The 21903-nt window shown below is 36.0% G+C and overlaps 1 protein-coding gene across 1 annotated transcript in view; it reads right to left on the reverse strand.

Moving 5' to 3' along the window:
* LOC150097887 (neuromedin-U receptor 2-like) overlaps positions 1-13801 on the reverse strand; it is a 236397-nt gene extending 222596 nt beyond the window's left edge. The window contains exon 1 of the mRNA XM_090406622.1: positions 13088-13801. Coding sequence (XP_090262748.1) covers positions 13088-13379 — 292 coding nt within the window. The 5' untranslated portion in view covers positions 13380-13801. The remainder of the gene's footprint in view (positions 1-13087) is intronic.
* Between the last annotated feature and the right edge of the window lie 8102 nt (positions 13802-21903).

Genomic DNA, 21903 nt, shown 5'->3' on the forward strand with positions numbered 1-21903 from the left:
TATAAATGCAGTAGGGTTTTCTTTAAATCACTTTATAATGTTTTTCATACTTTGGTAATATAATTTTAAGTTTAATTTCTTTCTAGAAATTAAAAATAAATCTAACTCCGCTTGTAAGTCTCAAGGGCTTCCTTGGGCATAACTGAAATAGCTTCGGGCTGAACATTTCTTTCAGTTTCAGTTCTTACTGGATGTTTTTTTTCGGACACGCTGTTTATATTCACTGAAAATAGAATCAAAAAGTAATTTGCGATAGGTCAACACGGAAGTTACGATTCGAAAGAGTTTATAACAACAACAAAAAAAGTAAGGAAATGTTGAATACGTTTTTATCCAAAAAAAAAAAAAAGCTATTTTAATGGAAAGAGTCTTGGGATCATATTTTGTAAACGAATTAAGATTCTGTCTCTCATGAAGATGGATGTGCTTCTAGACTAATGTTATCTACGAATATTGCAACCACCTCTGGAGAGTTCTTTAAAATGCGAACTAGAAATGAAAATATTAAAATGGTATCGATAAAAGCGAAGGAATAAACGAGTATTCGAAATATCACTTCAGCATCAAATATGGTTTTATTTGTGATAAATGTCATTATAAAGTGAGCCAAAATTCAGCATTTGTGCATTTAGTTTTCCCCAAGTAATTTTCCTAGCTTATAGTGTACAAGATATTCAGAAAAACTGTTATAGTATCTTGTAGAAATATCACAAAACATCCGGTGATACTTAGACGCCCCCTTGGAGTGTATAAACAACGACGTATACTTGCGTGTGTATAGAGGGAAGTGTTTTTGAATTCTTTGTAATGACTAATAAATTCGTTTTTTGTGTGTGTGAACTCTTTTCAAACCAACCTAACAGGATTAAAACTTTCGGGCCAAGTGTGACGTTATAATTTCTTAATCTTCAGCGAATCTAAAGATAGCTCAAACGAAATCTTCCGTGATATTCTCAATAAACCACGGAATGAGAAATTTGTTCGTCTTAGATATCTGTCGATCGTGATCCTTTGCCCTTTGATAATAATAACGTATCCGAAGATGACGTCACCTCGTACACCCCACGCGGTTACGAATGTTGTAACTTGGGACACTCCGAAACAAATCGGATGAAAGTAAATCACCCGTCACTTAAGAACAAGACATTGTCTTATCCTTGACTATCGATTGAGGCAGAAAATTTGAATGATATTGTAGCGAAGGAACTTGCGTCGTGAAAGACGAAAAGGTCACTGTAATCACATAAAGGAAGAAGTTATGCGGACTTAAAGGTGACGCTAACACTTCTAGCGTGAGAGTTTTTCTAGTAAAGACACGTCTGACGAAGACAAGCCAGAGTAGAGAGGCTTGTCTGACAGGGCCTGCTTACTTATTGATGAGATCTTTAGGATCAAGATCAAGATCGAGGAAAAATTGTATTTGTTCATTCGGTGAGGGAAACATTGCTTTCGTGTCTGAAAATAAAATTTTTGGACATCATTTCTGAAAGAAATGACAAATCACTTCTGATGGGGGTCATTCTGAGATTGTCACCCACTTTTGGAATCGTTTTGACCGTCACAAAGCTTCAGATTTTCCCTCAACTCTAAAAATAACAATCAAGAAATCATTAACGTGTAGGATGGTTTACTTTCTTCGATTGAACAACCCTTTAAATGTATTCATTGAGGATCTGCATTACATTAAGTCTATTTCAGCACTCTGAGTTAAATTTCTACGGCAACAGAAGCTGACCCACAGTTGGTAGTCAACATATTTCGTGTGTTATACAGTAACAGTTTACATCACACACTCTCAGTGGAGAAGTATAGACTAGTTGGATTCTTTGATATTTTTAGTTACGTTGTGGTGTTATCTCTTTAATTAATAACTAACTTGTACGCCTAAGTCAGGTAGTCTTGTTATATCCTAAAAAAAATTTACCGTATATAAGATAAAAAGTCTAATGTTTCATATTTTTAACAATTGCATCATCAGAGCACATGCACGAAAAAGTATTACTGTAATAATGTAGATGCAGTGTAATTGACTGCAGATGACACTGTTCGCTACAATCACAGTTCTATTTCCAAATGCGACATTTGTACTAGCAAGGGGTTAAACCTAAGTTTTATATGCGTTATTTTCCATCCTTATTTCTTGAAATGGTTTTCTTTCTGTGGAAGTATTTTAATATGTGGCAAGTTAGTTTAATACGTGACACTTACCTTGTACTGTGTCAACTCGTTCAGCTGAAATCATGTCCCATTGAGCTTTTGAGAAAATCTTGATCAAGTATTGAATCAAACAAACATTTGAGCTACGTGTAATTTCAATGTCTGCTTATTTGCTAATTTGAACGACCTCGAGCAATTCACATTAAACTCCGGTTCTCTTTTGAAACCACTGTGGCGTATGATAGCGTAATACTTCTCTCTCTCCTTTGCCATCAAAGTGGAATTTCGAAAACAGGAAGTCATCACTAGACTGCTTTTAAAAGTATATTCATATTCGCCTTGGGGTGTTTGCTTTTTCTCCAAACTCTCCATTTGCCTATGAATAACCTTTCATCAAAAATAGTCTGAACAGAAACTTGACAAGAATCTCAAGTTTCTTTTTGAAACTGGCAAAAAGAAACTTGAGATTCTAGTCAAGTTCCTTTTAGAATCGGAGTGATCAGAATGCCTGTTCAGACTATTTTTAATGGAAGAGCGAGAAACTCTACGCCACCGCATAAGAACGAGTAACTCATCTTTATTCGAAAGCACTCATAAAGGTTCTTGGCATCCTAGACGCAATTCGAATTCCGTTCTTTCTGACCTTGGGAGATAGCGCGCTGTTACTCGGTCTCCTAGCATCATCTCCGAACTAAATTGAGTTGCAAACGTTGGCACTTGCTGGGACAGCTGCCAAGCTTCCCCAGAAAATTGAACCTCTTGAAATTATTCCAAAAAAAATCACTGCTCAATAGACATTTCCTGATTACCACACATTTTGAGGGATGGAGAACTGTTTAAGTGAATGCAGTTATGTTGAAATCAGCCATACATTTAAATGCTACGTAGGTATTTGCTTGACTCTTAGTAACAACGTAATGACCCAGCAATAATGGTATGAAGATATTTCTAATAAATAGACTAGCGAGTGTTTATTCCAAAATTTTAATGCGAATATAATGAACTTGTGATGAATGCGTTTAGGTGAGTTTAATTATAACACCCTTACTGTTCTAACCACAATTAGTATAATCACTGGTTTTCCCTTGTGAGACTAGAAAGGCTGCCTGTTGTTGTTCGATAAGTTCTCTGCAGTCTACAGGGTTTTCGAAGTGGACAAACGTCGAGAATGGCATTTAGTTTGAATATTTTAAACTGTTAATTTCATTTGTGAATTAGTTCTTTACATAATGTTAAAAAAAACCTATTAGAACTGTAGTATAGACCGGCATTTTTTAAAAACGAGGCGATCTTGCTAATACTGCTTAGAAATATTTCTGCATTAGTTATGAGCCTTGAGGCACTCGTTCACTCAAATTAGAATGGTGTGTTCTAAGTAATGACGCCATAAATATTTTGGTGAATTAATCCTTAGCCGGGACTTAGTCCTTTGACAACAAAGTAGTGCAAGATGTTGGGGAAAACGTGTTTACCCTGTCAGATAAATAAGAATCTAGTTGCTTAACAGATTCTACTTACCATTGATTAGCATTGTTCGTTTCCAGTGTTCTTAGAAATAATCGAAGTGAATTAACCTCTATCCAAACCCCCCACGCACACACTCCTACCTGTAACTTTAATCAACTTGGACCATTAGCCCACCCACAGTAGACTAATGGACACAAGTTTACAACTGTCCTTGGGTGGAATGCACACAATCCAACACAAAAAACATTACCGATATTGATGCGATTGCATCAATATCGGTAATGTCTTTTGTGTTGGATTTTCAATGGAGAAGATAGACATTAAGTGTTTGTTAGAGATCGTCAACAAAAAGTTTGAAGATCATCTTTGGAACAAGCAATATAACTCTACAAATAAAGTAGGTACTGTGGGTAGTTTATTCTCGCAGTAAAACATAGTAGTAGTGTTGCCAAATGAAAATTACTAAAAACAGCTAAATCTTAAAAAAAAGAGCTAAAAAGGAGTTAAAAATAAACATTTGAAGCTAAACTTTTAAAAGTAGTAGCTGATACTTTTAAGTTACTTACTGACTGAGTATCAAGTTGAAGTGATACTTGCATATAAGTGGCTAAATACATCTTCCATGTTCAATAGCTCTGCGTCTAATTCACCCACGTTTTCACCTAGATTTTCAGCTTTATTATATGTGGCCATCGTTTCAATATTACTCAGTGCAGATGCTGGTAAACGATAGTCTGTACAGCACTTGTTGTTATGCCTGAGACCATACTTGACTGACAAAATAGCTGTCAGAATTGGCAATTCCATCTTGTTTCTTAATTTAGTTTTAACTACATTCATGGAACTAAAATTGGTTCAATTTCCGCATTTGGCAGTATTAATAAAAAATATTGCACACTGCGTAATTTCTTTAAATGGATTCATTCCAGATGCATCTTTATATTCTCGTGCTTCAGTCCAGAATAGCTCAGTGTTTTCTATATTTGCCCATTTATTTAAGTGGATAGTATTGTACTGGTATTCAGCAGCAGCAACATCTTTTTCTGTTTTCAGCATTATTTCTAAGATGGGAGTAGGCAGGTTCTTTTATGTGTTTTAGGGTATTGTCAACAGAAAAAGAAGACATTATTCTTAAAATATTCAACTTTTCAGGCAACTTTGCTTAAGGTGTTTGAAGAGATCAAGAAGAAACTGTCTTGCTCTACTTCTAAGATTTCGCTCATCATTTTGCGTTATTTTCTTTTGTATCATCAACTCTGAAATTTTTCTTTCAAATCTGTAACCAAGATTTGGACTGAGATCCAAATAGTCATCAATCTCTGACTCTAGAGGATCGACTATGGATGATGGTAGCACTAACATATTAGTAATAGAGCGAATCAAATGAGAAAGGTCTTCAAACAATCTCATCTTATCCGCACTGTTAGATGCAAAAATTTTGTTAACTTGCTGAACTTGAACTAGAACAGGATGCAAAAATAAAAGGTACAACAGATTCCTTTCATCTTTGTACATCTCCCACAAAATGTGAGCTTTGTAACATTTCTCAGTCACACTCACGACTTCGAAGTGAGTTTTTAACTCCAACCACTGGCTGAGAATTCTGTCTACTGCAGGTTCAATGGAGAGCCACCTTGTTGCACAATTGCTTACAATTTTCAGAGGAGCATCATTTTCGTTGATAGTTTGATAATACAGCTCTTTGTATGCTGCTTGTCTTGAAGAAGAATGGGAAAACCTCTTATACGTTTCGGCAACTAAAAATTCTAATTTTCTTGGGAGAGATTCTGCACAAGTGTGAGACATTGCCAGTTGTAATGAATGGCATACACATCTAATTAAAATTAAGGAAGGAATATATGCCTTCACTTGTTCATAAACGCCATTATTGACACCAACCATAACACTGGTATTGTCTGTATCAATTACAATGAGATTTTTAATGTCCAATTTCTTGGTCAAGAGCTCTTTTTTTCAGTGCAGCCACAATACCACTAGCGTCACACTTTTCTAGAACCACCAAGCTCAGAAATGTATGCATAATTTTGTTGAATTTCCTGCTATAATAAATCATTTATTATAGCAGGAAATTATAGCCATTCCTAAAATCTTATTCGCTGTGATATCATTCGATTCGTCTATTAGCAAGCTGAAATTATCATCTCCAATGTCTGCAATTAGATCGTCTTCAAAATGCTCACTTAGAATATTCTTTACAATTGCAGGGCACTTAGTTCGGTGCATTTTTACCTTTGGCATAATTTAAGTGTCTGGGATGATATTTTTGCAAAGATCTACTAGATGATCGCAACTGTTGAACGATGAGTGACAACAAAAAAATAATGCTAACCTACCTTCAAAGTTCTCAGTCTCATCAGATTTTTCACAAGCATATTTGTAATAGGAGCAGCCTTATATGGAACTGCAGCAAGATGTTTCTTAGTTTCGCTATGCTTTACAAGCTGACCATATTTAGCAGCTATATCACATCTGCAAAACTTACAGTGGTCTTTTGTAGCGTCACCAGGAACTTCACACAACCATTTACTAAACATTCCCGTTTGCAACCACTCCCTTCTAAATTTTTGCTTGCAAACTTTATTTTTCTGTTTGCTCATTTTTGAAGAAGGGTATACAACTCTTTACTGCAACGAATTACGACCAGTCTTTGAAAACTTCCCACTCGCTATCGCAACTACCAACCAGAACATTGCGCAAAGATTAACTTGTAGCGGTGCTCTCAACTTTAAGGCGAAAAAATGGCAGACTGTTGGGCTACGTGACTCACTGACGTCATCATGCGTTTGAAATGTGTACGATGCTCGCACCAAACATACAATACAATTCCTTATCAAATGCGAATATCTGGAAAACTTTTAAAACAATCTCTTTCTTTAACAGTAAGTTATGAAAACAACTAAAAAGAGCTGAAACTAGTTCTGAAGGAGCTAGGAAAGAAACAAAAGAGCTCGATCTCCAAAAGAGCTAAATTGGCAACACTACTCAGTAGTCGCCTAACAGGGAACATCAAAGGTATCTGCTTGTCTGGAAAATGCATTTCCTTTTCAGTTTGTTCTTTCGATATGTTTACGTCCATATTTTTTTCTAACTTGAGACATTTTTCTTTTTAGTGTTTCCTTTGCAAACCATCACCAATTTTCACAAATTAATCATTACACCTGATACACCTTAACCATTTACTATAATGGTGGTCATTGAGTAATCTACTAGTCTCGACACCAGAATGTCTAGACTTAATTCTTCTCCTTCTTTTTTTTTTTTTGTCTGTCTGCATTCGCTAAAGTGAGTTTGCTACCCAAACTTTCCCCTTGTTGGGTTTGTCAATACGATGTGCATCGAACCACATAAAATTGGTTTCATTACTTTGTATTCGTAGGAGGGACCTTGCATCAATTTTTTTTTCTTTGTTTGTTTTGCCCCACCGGTCCTGAAGGCTCGTCGATGACACTGTTCCACTTGACAAGACTGCAAACTATTTTGTGCTTTTTATAGACTCATATCAAATTCTGTTTTACATAACACAATATCCAAATATCGTATGCTGTCAACACTCCTATTACATATGCAAACATCCAGTTTTTTTCGTAAAAAATTATACATGCTGTTGCACAAAAATATTGTTGCTATGGTGTTGTATGGATATATGCTTATTATGTAACCATAGCAACAGTAAGTATGGAAAAAAAATAGGACAGTGTTTGTAGTTTCCATAGTTATCAATCATTTTTCATTCTGGGATTGACGTATCAATTTCAAAATAGATTTTTATTGTTATTTGGTTACTTTTACAAAAATGGATTCGTATATCCAAGGCAAGGAAGCCGTTTACTTAGATTGGTTAATTTGACACTAGTTACGTATTTAATCATTTTTAAATTTGTAAACGTATGCGCGATGACTTGACAAATCACAGCGCACAAAAATCCAAATCAACTCACACTTGGTACTTCTTTGGTTGATGGACTGAGTCCTTGACTCTACATCCCTTCATCTGGATTTTAGTTTGTGGGTGATGGGATTATTGTGGGTAATTTACCCGCTCATTGTGAGCATTGTAGACTGTATCAGCTTTCTCTTGCGATGGAGGTTTTCGGTCTTTTATATTTGAAGTGATCTGAGGGTTTGTAGTCTGTTGATAGTCGAATTAGCTGATTTGGGTGATTATCTGTGATTGGGAAGAATTTCCTCTGCAATGCCTATCATGTAGGTCTTGATATCTGGAAGGTTGGCTTCTTGGTGTAACTGGAGGTTTCTGATGAACCAAGGGGCATTAAATGCCATTCTGAGGCATTTGTTCTGGATTGTCTGTAATCTGTTGATGTTTCTTTCAGCTGTATGTCCCCAGGTTGGAGAGGCGTAAGTTACTTGCGGTCTTATCACTGATTTGTAGGGGAGAATTTTTGTTGCTTATGTTTAGGAAGCTGTTCCTATTCAAAAGTGGATATAGCTGTGCTATGGCCTGACTTGCTTTAATGGCGACACTATCTACGTGTGTCTTCAAATTTAGGCGTTTATCAAGATGAACTTCCAGATATTTGGTAGAATTGTACCAAGGGATGATTTTACTAAACATTTGTATGCTTGTATTCGGTTCTGCTTTATGTCTGGTAAAAAGTACTGCAGAGCTTTTTCCTGAGTTGATTGCGATACGCCATTTGGTGTACCAATCCTCCAGTTCACTGACTGCTCTCTGCAGCTTGTTTGTGGCCAGATGTGGACGGAGGGATCTGGCTATGATGATTGTGTCATCGGCATAGAGAGCGGTGATAGATAGGGACAATTTGGGTAGATCTACCATGTATAGAAGAGTAGGGGAGATAGCAGAGAACCTTGAGGGACTCCAGCCGTGATTCTCCTCTCTGCGGATCTGATCCCATTGAGTTTTATTTTAAATTTTCTGTTATTTAGGTGTGATTTGATGCGTAGAACTAGTGGTAATGGGACTCCAACTTGGTGTAGCTTAAAACTTAGACCATAATGCCATATTTTCTATCAAATGCTTGTGTGATGTCCAGGAAGACTGCGCCAGAGTGCTGGTGCCATTCATACCCCTGGGTGATATCTTCGAAGACTCTGTAAATTTGTAGCGTTGTGGAGTGATATTTCCTAAAGCCGAATTGCTCATCTTGAATGATGTGGTTGATATCTGCTGCCTCTTGAACCCGTGTCAGTATAGCCCATTCGGATATTTTACGAACGCATGATAGAAGGCTGATCGGTCTGTAATTTTCAGGAAACTGTGTATTTTTTCCAGGTTTTGGAATCGGGAAAACGTCAGCAAGTTTCCATCGCTGGGAAATAATAGCCGAAGGATGGCATTAGTGATGGCTACCAGATGCATAACCTCTTTACGGGGGAGCAGCTTCAGCGCCTTGCTTGTTATGCCATCCAGACCCGGAGCCTTTTTGTTATTTAGTTTTCTTATGATGTCATATATTTCTGTTGGTGACACGGATTTGTTGTTGGATTGGAATGAGGCGTTTTGAGTTATTTTACGCACTTGGGTGTGGATTTTTCTTATGAAGTTTATATTTGTATTGATATAACTGGGGTTGCATTGTTTTTCTAAGCTGTCTGCAAATGCTTCTACCTCTTTCCTCATCATTGTAGGCGACTCTATATTCGCCTTGGATTGGAGGAAGTGTAAAATGCTTCGAACGAGGTGATCTCGTTTCTCCATAATGACTGATCCTCTGTGTTTAATTGATGTATTTTGTTATTCCAAAGATGGTTACGGTGATTATTTAGGGCACACTGATCCTGGTTTGTTGCTCTGTTAACTGCTGGATCCATTGTTCTCTGATATTGTCTTCTTAATCTGTTTTTCTCTCTGATAAGACGTTTCATGTGCTCTGGGAGTTCATTTGGTTCTGTTTGTTACCCGTGATATTGCTGTTAGTAATTGTTTTTCAAAGGTTTTCACTGCTTTTTCTACATCTTCGGTGGTTGTTATATATGGTACTGGGCCAAGGTTTTCCTGGAAGGCTGAGGGAAGTTGTTTCCAGTTTATAGAGGTGGTGGTGGTGGTGTTTCCCGTTAAATCTTCTGTGGTGCCTAGTTGGGATCAGAACTTAAGTCGTTGACTGCTTGTATTTGATACCTGTGTGCTAGGTTTTTTAATATAGTTATATCTAGTGCATCAGGACGTCCGGTTGCTCCGTAGTGTGTGGGTTCTATCACTGTTATATTTCGTGAAGTGGTATATAAGAGTTGAGTATTCTTCCGTTAATATTTGGGTTTCTGCTGTTCCAGACTGAATATTTGGCATTAAAATCTCCGGCTATAATTACTGCTCTGCCTGTATTTAGTATCACATCTAAGTCAGATTCAAGAAGTTTTTTATTTGGGAGGGTTGTAGACTGCATATATCCTGATGCTGCTTGTGTTTTCCATATGAATTTCTATTCCTGTGGTTTCCATGTGTTCTGTTTTGGGTTCAGCTACTGAATTATGCTTTATGTTTCTGTTGACAAAGATGGCGGTGCCTCCTCCTTTGGCATAGGATCTATCTGTATGGTAAGTGCTATAACTGTTAATTCTGATCTTGTTACTTGGACGAAGATGTGATTCATTTATGAGGATGATGTCTGCTTGGGTTTCTGCTGCAAACTCCTGCAATTTGTTGGATAGTCCGTCTGCATTTCAGCTAACAATCTGTAGTGATTTAGGTTTTCTATTAGCCTTATCCATTAAGGATTCCAACGAGGAGTGACTGTGAGTGCCTTAAGATGATATCCTTGGCTTCTTGAGTTGGGTTGGTTTGCCAGAGTTCAGCAAGCATTTCACCTATGTGACTTGTTATGTTCAAGTTTGTTGGCTTGCTGTGACTGGTTTAGTTTTGGGTCTTTTAGGTAGGTTGGTCTTGTAACTTCAGCATACGATCTTCCGTCCGTTGTGGAGACTGTGGTTTGATGGGAGGACGTGGGTTCTTGTATAGGTTTGCTGGTTTTGAGTTGTCTTTTGGTTTTGAGGAAATGCTATGCAGCCCCTATAGTTTGCGGAGTGTGGGCCTCCGCAATTGGTACACTTTGCTGGTTGTGTGCGGGGTTTTTGGTATTCATTTGTTTCGTGTTTGCCACCACATTTCGCGCAACGAAATTCAGCCTTGCAGCATCGTTGTGCCTGCCCAAATTTTTGGCATCTGTGACATTGAGTTGTAGTTGATTCATGCTTTAATGCCTCTACTTTTATGACTAGATCACAGATGGTCTGGAGATTGTATATGTGTTTTTGGTCTTTATTAATTTCCACTAGAATTAGGGGATGGGGTGTTTCATCATCTCTCCGCATTCGGCTAACTTTAATTGGACTAAATCCCTTAAATTGGAGGTCTGCTGTGATTTCTTCTATCTGTATTGTTTCAGTTACCCCTCTTAATACCACTTTTAGATTCTTCTCACTGTTGAGTGGTATGGCAGGTTCTTGTCTAGGAATTTGGTTATTTTTCTGTAGTCTGACGACGTTTTCAGACATCCGTTATATCCGCACTGAAATCTTCAGTACGGATGTCCAGTGCTCTTTGGCCCTTAAGATTACTGGAGGTACCCTTTCTTTAGGTTCATTATCTGGTTCTATCTCCGCTGTTTTGGGTGCGTCTGCGGTAGAGGAGATTTTCCTCCTCTTTTGGACTATTTGGAATTCTGTGTTGGTTTCCAAAGACTACTAAATGCTATCTTGGGATGTGACATCCTTTAGATTTGTGGAGTGTCCTAATTCTGATTGAGTCAGCATACTTCCGTCATTTAAATCATCCATCCTGTCATCTGTGACTGCTGTAGGAGGGGGGGGGTGAATGTATCGAACAGCTTTACTTTTCCTGGCCAGTTGTCGCTCAATAATTTTCATAATCTTAGAAATTCTCTGTATACCTCTTCGAATATGGTTTCATTTAGAAGTTTTTCATGTATTATATGTAAATGATAATAATCTTGTTAGAATCAAGTTTGAGAGGCGGGTCCGAGAACCCAATATAAATATCCCGTATCCAGTAGATCAAATCGATCTTACTAGCATAGGAAGCAAAAAAAATTTGTACTAAGTTTACTGAATTATAGTATTTACTAATACATATAAAAAAACTTTGCCTTTTACATCACCGAAAAAGATTAAGTGATTAAAATCAACTCACCCTTATAGAGCTAATTAGAGCATATTAGGATTTATTTATGGTAAAAAATAAAAGGTGTATAATAAGGCTCTTTATATAATTTACGATTTTAACTTTTGCTTTAAATTTTATTAAATAAATATTTTATTGTTTATATAACTTTATTTAGGATTTTATACAAAATATAATATTTTGATAGATATATTAGGCTAAACTGCTTGGAATGTCTAATAAGCATTAAAGTTTCAGAAATGTAATGAGAATTGATGTTCTTTGAATGTATCTGATGGCGGAGGCAGCTATTTTATACTTTTGCACTTAAAACAGAACGAGATTTAATGATAAATCTGAAAAAATTGGATTGTGTATAATGTTTGAGATAACAACTTTTATATTAAAGTAATTATTTATAAAAACTGATAAATAACACCTTTTTATTTTTTTATTTTTTTATTTTTTTTTAAATCTGATAAATAAAAGGTTAGAAGGAGCAAAGATTGGATAGAGGTGAGATGCGGTGATTGATTCATTCAATCCAATACCCTTGGAGGGTAATGGATGGCAATGCTGTAGCCAATGAAGTTCTAACTGAGGCTCGGTTATTGCTGTTACCCTCCTGCCATGATCAGAGCTTTAATTGCTCAATAACACCTTATCCTTACACTGTCCTCTATAGATAACGGGGAAGATGAAAAGCATTCTTGCTTCGCCCCTTTAAGCCAGTTTAAGCCCCTTTGCCCCTTTAAGGATAAGATTGGATAGAATCAATCGACCGTGAAATGCGGTGATTGATTCATTCAATCCAATACCCTTGGAGGGTAATAATGGATGGCAATGCTGTAGCCAATGACGTTCTAACTGAGGCTCGGCTATTGCTGTTACCCTCCTGCCATGATCAGAGCTTTAATAGCTCAATAAGACCTTATCCCTACACTGTCCTCTACAGATAACGGGGAAGATGAAAAGCATTCTTGCTTCGCCCCTTTAAGCCAGTCCTTATAAGGATATTGATATTGATTTCTACTCGAATTGTGTTAAACATTAACATGTTTGAAAAGGCTTGTTCTAGTGATGATTTTTTTTATTATAAATATCATATCATAATGCAGTGTGAATGAATGTTGAAATTAATTTGGCTACGAAGTTAAAGGCATCTTCCGGGAATCGACATGAATGTTAAAACAGAATATTGCAGACTGAAAAATTGTAATCAAAGATGCTAATTCTTTGCAGTGAATAAATTGAGTTTTCAACCCATTTTTGGTGTTCACGGCTAACATAATTATTAAAAATAAAACTCTTAAAAGTATCAAAGTAGGAAATATGAAGACTTACCACAAAGAAGAGTGAGCATATCGGCTATCGCTAAATTGAACAAATAGCAGTTAGTAGCTGTTTGCATGTACTGATTCCTAGCTATAACTAGACACGTGCACACATTGCCCACTAAGCCGGTAAGAAAGATAATCCCATACACTATCGTCAGTGGTATTAACCAATTTAATGGAAGCCTTTTAGGTCCTAACATCGATGCGACGTACGCTTCCAAGTCAGTGGTATTCGCTACTGTGGTGTTCCAGTTAGTGGAGTTCCACAGGAGAGGCCTAATGGTTGATTTTCCCTCCATGGTGGCGGCTGACCAGTCACAAGTGAATATACAGTTGTGTGTAGTGACGATGGATGTAGAAATCTTTGCAATCTTTTTATGCAGCTAATATAGGCAGTTTCCAAAGCATCTAACACACGACTTCAGCAAAGAATCTTTGCATTTTCTCTAACAGTAAACCGTGGGGAACATTTGAAAAAGGGGCAACGTTACGTCCTTAATGTGGTATCTTTGAAGTTGCTATGAACAAACACAGAGAAAATCAAAAGCACTGCGCATGCCCACTTAAGTCGAGTTCTTCTCCGTATTATAGACAAACACAGATGATACATTTCTCCTGGACCGAAGTTACAAAAAAAGAAAGTCAGCCGTAGTAGTCCCGTTACATCGGCAGCGCTACTTCACGAGCGCTCAGACACATCCCTCTGGTTCCTCCTGGCTTCTGTATCGAGCAACTGCCGGGGAGAGCAGTCTTGTAAAGGAAGTACGCGGTCCGGTCATGAATGGAACACGACGCTGGTCTGATTGGTTGGCGAGGTGGGGTATTACGGGAGGCGATGTGGCACAGCGCCCACAGAGAGGGTGTCGGCAGTCGGCACTGCGGATCGAACGCGGTGTGGTGCCATTTCGTATGCCGAGGTGGTTTCGAGTTTGGTCGGTCCACGATGGAGACGCACCCGTGTTAACGACCAACGAACGAAATATTTCTGCTAGCAAGCGAGAAAATTGATAAGGGATGGATGAGGGACCGAATTCGCCATCCCCCGTCGATAAATAAACCGAGCCACGAATTCCAAAGGGCGTCTTCAGTTAATGACAATCGATATGAGTAAATTGCCTTCATTCATGCAAGCTTTCTATTTATATTTTTCTTGTCGTGTGCTTTCCCGTGTTTCATTGACCTAAATTTGGACGGTTTAGCTATATTTGGAAGGACTAGCTGTTATTATATGGCTTTCTCCACAGTAAAAGTCTTTTTTTTTTTTCTAGCCTAAACATTCATTTTTAAGCAGTGTAGAATAGCGTTTCATATATAAAATTCTATCGTATGCGCAAATATATATTTTATTTTGATGTATATATTTACTTAAATAGATCTTGTTGATAAGTCTTAAATATGAACATTAGAATTTTAAGCTACTTCCGTATTTATCAGGGTTTTTTTTCCCTTCGATATTATTAATTGTAAATTCACTTAATACCTCTATCCTTCACATTTAAACTAACAAATACAACGACATTTAAAGCTTGCATGTTTTATTATAATTATTTCAATATTGAAATTGGCATTGTTCAAATACTTGAACAAATCTTTTTGAAAAAAGAAATCTTACTGAACCTTTAGAAATATTACAAACCTCGAATTAGAGTTTTCATCTGTGTTGTACATGTTTGAAATAATGTAAGAGATCTGTTTTTATTCTACCGGTTGGCGTAATGAAGTTGCGTAGAACTGATTTCTTGCATAGATTAGGTTACGTGCACTGTAAGGCCTGTGAATTTCAATAGTAAATGAAATCTTAAATGGCGTTGTTCAGAAGAGACCCCTGGTGACGTTTTCTATTGCACTAAAATATTAAAAGCAAAACTGTAAGTAAAATACGGAGGTTAGTATAACCAAGTTATACTAATTTATTTACACAAATTCTTTGACAAATTAAAGTCTCGGTGTTAACGCACTGCATCCACTTATGCCAACATCAAAATGGTCATTGGTTTGTGAAAGAGAATTAGAAGCAGCTCAAAACGATAGTGCTTTGATTACATTAATCCAATAGAAACTCATGATATGATTCACTCAGTAAAGTAAATAGCATTTTTAAACTTCCGTGTATCTGTTTTATTGCATGAAAGACCAAAGGTTTCCGATTGGAACATATCAGCACACGTTAAGAATTAATTAGCTCCTGAATGAAATAAATTATCTTTGGTCCTGTTTGCTGCAGGTACATACATTGTGAAATTTTACGTTCTGCCAAGTTCTTAATCTGATAATGTTCTGCAAGCTGAATTATTAAACACAATAAAGTAGAAACAAATTCATAATAAACTGTTATTGTTTTGTTGGTAGACTGTTATCAAAACCAAAGACAAGTAGCCAATGTAGAACTCATTATTTCAATATTCAAATAGAAAAAAGGTGTATTACTGGTATTATTAGCTACTTTGGAAAAGTACAAGAATAGAGAAAACATTTTACTTAATTACAATACACATTATAGTTGACATAATATTCTTAATTTAATCTAAATTTAAGCATAAGTACAAAGTATCTTTATACCTGTATTCATACTCTTCATAAAACGTAATTTGAGTTTGATGCACTTTGCCGAGAAAGTGTGCTAAATCTAACGTTTATTCTTGGGAACGGTCTTGCTACTCCTAGCCAATTTTGACAGAAGAGGATTATCCCCATCCCTCTACGCTGAATTAACTGATGGGACTTAAAACAGGCGTTGCTCAGAAGAGATCCCTGGTGAAGTTTTCTATAGCACTAAAATATTAAAAGTTAAACTGTATGTAAAATGCAGAGGTTAGTATAACCAAATAATGGGCAGATCATTTACACAAATTCTTTTACAAATTAACGTCTCGGTTCTGCAAGCTAAATTAGACGTGATGAAGTAGAAAAAAATTCACTAGAAACTGTATACCTGTACTAATGGTGGACGGTTAGCAAAACCAGAGCAAAACTAGCCAATGTAGAACTCATTATTTCAATATTCAAATAGTAAAAAGGTGTGTTACTGGTATTACTAACTACTTTGGAAAAGTACAAGAATAGAGAAAACTTTTTACTTAATTCCAATAAATATTATAGTTGACATAATATAAGAAAAAAAGTCAAAGTGAAAATGAAAATTAACTTCTCTTTTATGATCATTGTAGTTTTTAAAGTGTTAACTACGTTGCTTGTTTAATAGTTAGAAAATTTTACCTATAAAAGAACGTGATTTCGCGTGTTGGCGACCAATTCGTACGTCCTTCATTTTTTTCTCCCTTTCAGCATGAATCGACTATTCTTGGCAAGTCTTCAAGCGAAGCTCTCTAAAGTGTGGGCGTACTATATACGTAATTACCCACACGCACAAGTTATTTGACCTGCCTAATCAAAGCCTTGTCCAAAACAAACCATTCAATTCTCCGAGGACCAAGTGCAGTGAATAGCAATATTGGGAGTTGATAAAATTCCTGTAGTAATACAAGAGAAACTGCTTTTCTTCATGCACACCAAAACAGTCTTGTGCGGAGGGGGCGGTCCCTCCGGAAATTTCAGCTTTTCATCCTAAAACGGATCGACGGAACATACTTCATCTGAAGTGCATTTGCCTCGTAGCCTTAGGCCCTTTTCAGTATTATCAACAATCCCCAAGGAGCTATTTATTAAAAGAACAAATTCGTTACACATGGACCCAACCGTCTTCAATTCTACCATTATAAAATGAACAATAATGTGTGATGACAATAGACTATTTTTACTGGAGATTGGTAATTAAAACTCTAGTCTGCTATCCTTGTACAGTGCAAGGAATTTGAATTAGAAATTTACAACTATTTGATTAATCCTACGATCCAACCAGGACACCAAATTCTTGGTTGCGATAAGTATAAAAATAGTTGGAATATTCTAATGAAAATTGAGTTTTGGGCTAGAAATAAGTGATGCTGGAATTAGCATAAAAGTTGACACGCCTGAAATATGACGCAATAATGTATAAAATTTTATGGCATGAGAGAACTAATTGCTTTTACAACATCCGGGACTTTCCCTGCAATAGAACAGTTCGTGCTTAGATAAATTTTTGGAAAAAGTGGAATTAAGTGTTACTGACGTATTAATGACGTGTTAAGGACGCCAATTTAACGTTAGCCGAAATAATATCCAACGTATCTGAAAACAAAGTTATCCAAGAAACTGAAATAGGAATTCAAATATGATAAATTACCATCGAAAGAGCAAGAAAATAAAATGATTTGTATTTATAAGAGCATGAGTTGTTCTAAGACATTTAGAACTGTGGTGATAGAACGATATTGCAAAGAAATACTTTTCGTAAACAGTGTCTGTGTTATGGAAGCAAACCACTACACAGACGCTACGGTTGATCGATATTTGGATATCTTCCAGGAAAATCTAGTTACCCTGGCTTGCTAGTTGAAAGGACGCTCTGGTTCTTCTAGAAAATGAATGACTGCCGCCCATACAATGCCTCAATAAATTCCCTAAAAAAACACTCCAAATGTATTCCGCATTCTTTCTTTGTTTTTTAATTGGCCGATGAAAAAGGGGTCATCAATTATAACTCGTTGACGTTTTTCTTTCATTGTTTCTTAAACTTTTAATGACACAGTTGTGTCTCTAGAGAAAATGAAACTAAGGCATTAATCTATTGAGCAAGAAAGAATGCTAGCGCTGTGATTTTGGCTTGCAAAGTAATGGATGAATTGCATTTCTTATGCTTTTAGTCCCAACATGCAATTCCCAAATATGTAATCGGTTTTTAACTTCCAGGGCTCCATAATACAAGATTGTAAGCTCTGATGGAGTTTATTCTACCCATGTAGTTTGCTGTGTTTGTCAATGGGGTGGATGTTGGCACAAATATTGATCAGTAAGGGACAAATTTGTCCCTTAGTCACAGTAAATTATGTTAGAAACAAAGACAATGAAAATAGGCAGAATCATTGAAAATGTCAACTGTGTTGTGAATGGAGAACCTGTGGAACAAGTAAAACATTTCAGCTACTTAAGCACGATTTTTACTGAAGATGGTAAATTAAATATGGAAATAGACAACAGAATCAACAAAGCTGGTATGGTGGGAAGTCAATTGAAAAAATTCATATGGAATAAGAGAGAAATTAATCGGAACACTAAATTAGCTGTATACAAGACAGTGTTCAAACCAATTTTAAGTTATGGATCTGAGAGCTGGGTCAGAAGTAAAACACTTGACCAAAGACTAGACCGCAGATATGAGAGTCCTGAGAAAGATTAGAGGCATGAATAGATGGCATCAGTGGCAATATCATATTAAAAATGAGGATATTAGGAAAGAACTTGACATTGTCAGCATCCAGAAAAATGTGGTGTTAGCAGAGCTAATCTAAGGTGGTATGGTCACTTAAAAAGAATGGGAGAGGAAAGATTAGCAAAACAAGTGTTCTCTGCCAAGTTGGCAGGAAAATGACCCAGAGGAAGACCAAGATACAGGTGGATTGATACGGTAAAATGTGCCTTAGACGATAGAAATATAAGATCTGATAATTTTTAGAGTCTTGACAGGTAACAGACTGATTTGCAGGAAAATTGTAGATCGGAAGTTAGTAATGATGTAAATTTTATATGTAGTACTATCATATCCTGTACTATCAAATTCCTGCCATGTACCCTCAAGGGGTACATGGCAGGAATTTGATGATGATGATGAAATTATATTCTTACTTTAAATCCTATGCCAAGCCTAAGAAAAATTTCGCGTGTGAGATATGTTTGGGTCTTACTCTCACTGATGGGATCTCAACGGTCGAAACCGATCAGGGTAATTATCCTTACCATAATGCACATCAGTGTACACTTCGTTTCGGAAGTGTGCTTTGCATTATTGGATACTGAAGCAATTTATATAAGTAGACTAGTCATGTGATAATACTTTACATGCAACCTGTTTGATTACTTCTACTTGGATAAGGAATTTCTTGTGAATAAGCTGGCTTATTCACAGTATAGATACAGAACTGTATGCAGCCAGTGCCGTTGATACTGAAATCAATATCATCAACAGATGTTCACTGTTTTTTTTTTTTTTTTACTTTATCAGGGTGAATAATTTGTTTCATACACGGACAAGTGCATCGATCGCTTTGCATTTCTTTCTAAAATGTTTTTCAACAATCATTGGAAATATTCTGTCCCATGAGTTGTTTGGATTGGATCGAAACCTGAAGAGTTGTTGTTGAACTCAATTTCATCTGATGCTGGTCAGTCTGGACTCATCATCGCCTACGTGTTGGTGGTAGCTTCTTGGTAAGGACTCATTTCTCACTAATTTAAATTTACAGCCTTAAATGTGGTCGGCTGTAAGAAATCACCTTAAATGTGGTGGTTTCGTACAGCGGACTAATTGAACTCCATGACTTGTTTACACTTGGAGAGCATAGAATTAAGCTCTTTCCTTGACTGGTTGTACTTCGGTTGTCGATTGCACAAAGGATAAGTTGGGATCTCAGGAACAGCTGTTAGCAAACTGGTCGCTTCTGTCTTCTCTAGTAACAGTCCGACTTAAGAGATTTGTTTCTCTAAAGTCTAACTGTTGTGCTTTACGAATTCTGTCTCCGTCAAGTTTCTGGGAGGGAGAGAGAGAAAAAAACACTTGTATGAAGCAGACAAATTCACTTTCATCCGGACAAAATTTATTATTTGTTTATATTTACACAATTTAAATAACTGCGTTGTATCGTCTATTTTTGATGTTATCTTTGCCTTTTTATTGGCTTATTTCATTTGTAAACTGTTCTTTGAAGGTCCTCTTCATTATCTTGTGATATAAACTAATTATCTGCTACAGCATTTTATTGGTAATAGTTCTTTAGATACTTTGTTTTATTGTTTGCACATTTTTATAGTCTGATAAGTAATGAATAGAGTAAGATCAAACTTTTAATCAAACATGCTACAAGTTAGGCTTGTCTAGATGTCGTAGTATATATATGGTCAATGTATTACATACTTTAAAAACAGTGATTTGATAATCCTATTTTGCCAGTTCATGTTTGTCGTCTTTAGGACATCTGTATGTGCAGGATATTTTCACATAAGTAAGTTTGAGCTTTGTAGTAATCGTGCAGGTGTCATGAATTATTAATTCCGACAATGTCCACATTTATATACAGGGTGTATATACATGAGTAGCATCTACAGAACGAGTTTTAAACTCGCACACACTATTGAGGAGGAGGTATGCCTCGGATCAGTACACCAATCATTATTTTGGTAAATTTAAATTATAAAAATGTGTTAATTTTGTTATAAGGTGCGAATTAAGGTACATATTCGTGGGTTGTGATAATTCTTGATACTCATCATCATCATACGTATCAAGGATTTAGGCCTAGCATGGCCTATTCCGGCCTTCGAAGTCATCGTTGAATCTCTTAAGAGGACGTCCTGGTTTTCTTTTTCCTAATGGCTTGTACTTTAAGGCTTGTTTTGGTAATCTTTCTGTTTTCATTCTTTGAACGTGTTCCATCCATTTATGTTTATATTTTTTAATTTTTTCTATTACTGGTTCTTGGTTTAATTCTTTCATAATTTCTTCGTTTCTTTTGTGACCAAATAGGGTATACTTGATACTGTACTGTACAAAAAAAAAATAATAATAATAATAACATAGAAGATGATTGTGTTGAAATTATTCAGTAAATTCTAAACAGAGAATATGATATTACAAAACCTTAAGAGGCCAAGTCGGCAGTTAAAATGCAGAAATTCATGATGTCTGTGTGATGGGCACTGAGCTATCTAGACATCTGACGACGAAAGGACATGTACTTTCGTCCTTCATAACTATCGGCCGTTTTACATATAATTACATTGTCTGGCTTTCTACAGCAAATGATAAAACGGAAGTTGACAATGTTTAGGTCTTTTTTGTTTAAAAAACAAAATGATATAACATTTCATTTTACGTAGACTATTCAGGGAACTTCGATTCCTGTGAAGGTCTAGCAATAGCGCATTTAGTACAATTGGGGAAAGCAAATGTATCTTACATAATTCTTAGAGAGACAATTTACAATACTTCTCCTCTGGTATTCAAAAGAATTGCAAAAGTAGGAAGTAAACAGTGTATTTTCCAGTTAAAAAATAATATTTAAAAAAAAAACCTTTTAAAGCAAGGAAAATATTAATATTTTAGAATGATTTCTTTGTAATCGTCCCCCTGTGGGAGGACACATACTTCCCTCCTTGATAATGTTTTGTAGGGGTAGCAGCCATAAATATAAGAATACTGTTCAAAGAAATATGAATAACAATCTGTTTTTGAGAAAAAAAAAAGCTGAATGTTATAACTTTCAGCTAAAGTTATATTTTTATATTAAATTAAATAAATAGTACTTAACATCATTAAGTACTTTATGATGTTATAAAGTTATAACATCATAAAGTACTTAAATATTCTTTAAAATACTAAAATAAAAAATTTTAAAATTTAAAAAAATACTTAAAATTAATTAAGTCTTTGAATGGGGTGATTAAGTCAAATGTCATTGCATCATAATCTTTAAGAATAATTTAAATGATTCGAATATCCTCATTATTATTAGTGAAAAATAAATAAGTGAAATATCACTTTTATCAGTTAAACACGAGACTACATTGGCATATACTTGTCACTTTTGTTTACATTATCACATTTCAAATGATTACGCCTGATTGGTTAGCATTTTTATGACATCACGTCGACCGTCTCCTCCTAACAGTAAATGGAGGAACTACGCACAATAAAAAAAATTACATTTAAATATATTTTGAGTTAAGGCT

Source organism: Typopeltis vanoorti, chromosome 16 (assembly GCF_054136105.1).
Source record: "Typopeltis vanoorti isolate ZY-2024b chromosome 16, IOZ_Tvanoo_1.0, whole genome shotgun sequence".
NCBI lineage: Eukaryota > Metazoa > Arthropoda > Arachnida > Uropygi > Thelyphonidae > Typopeltis > Typopeltis vanoorti.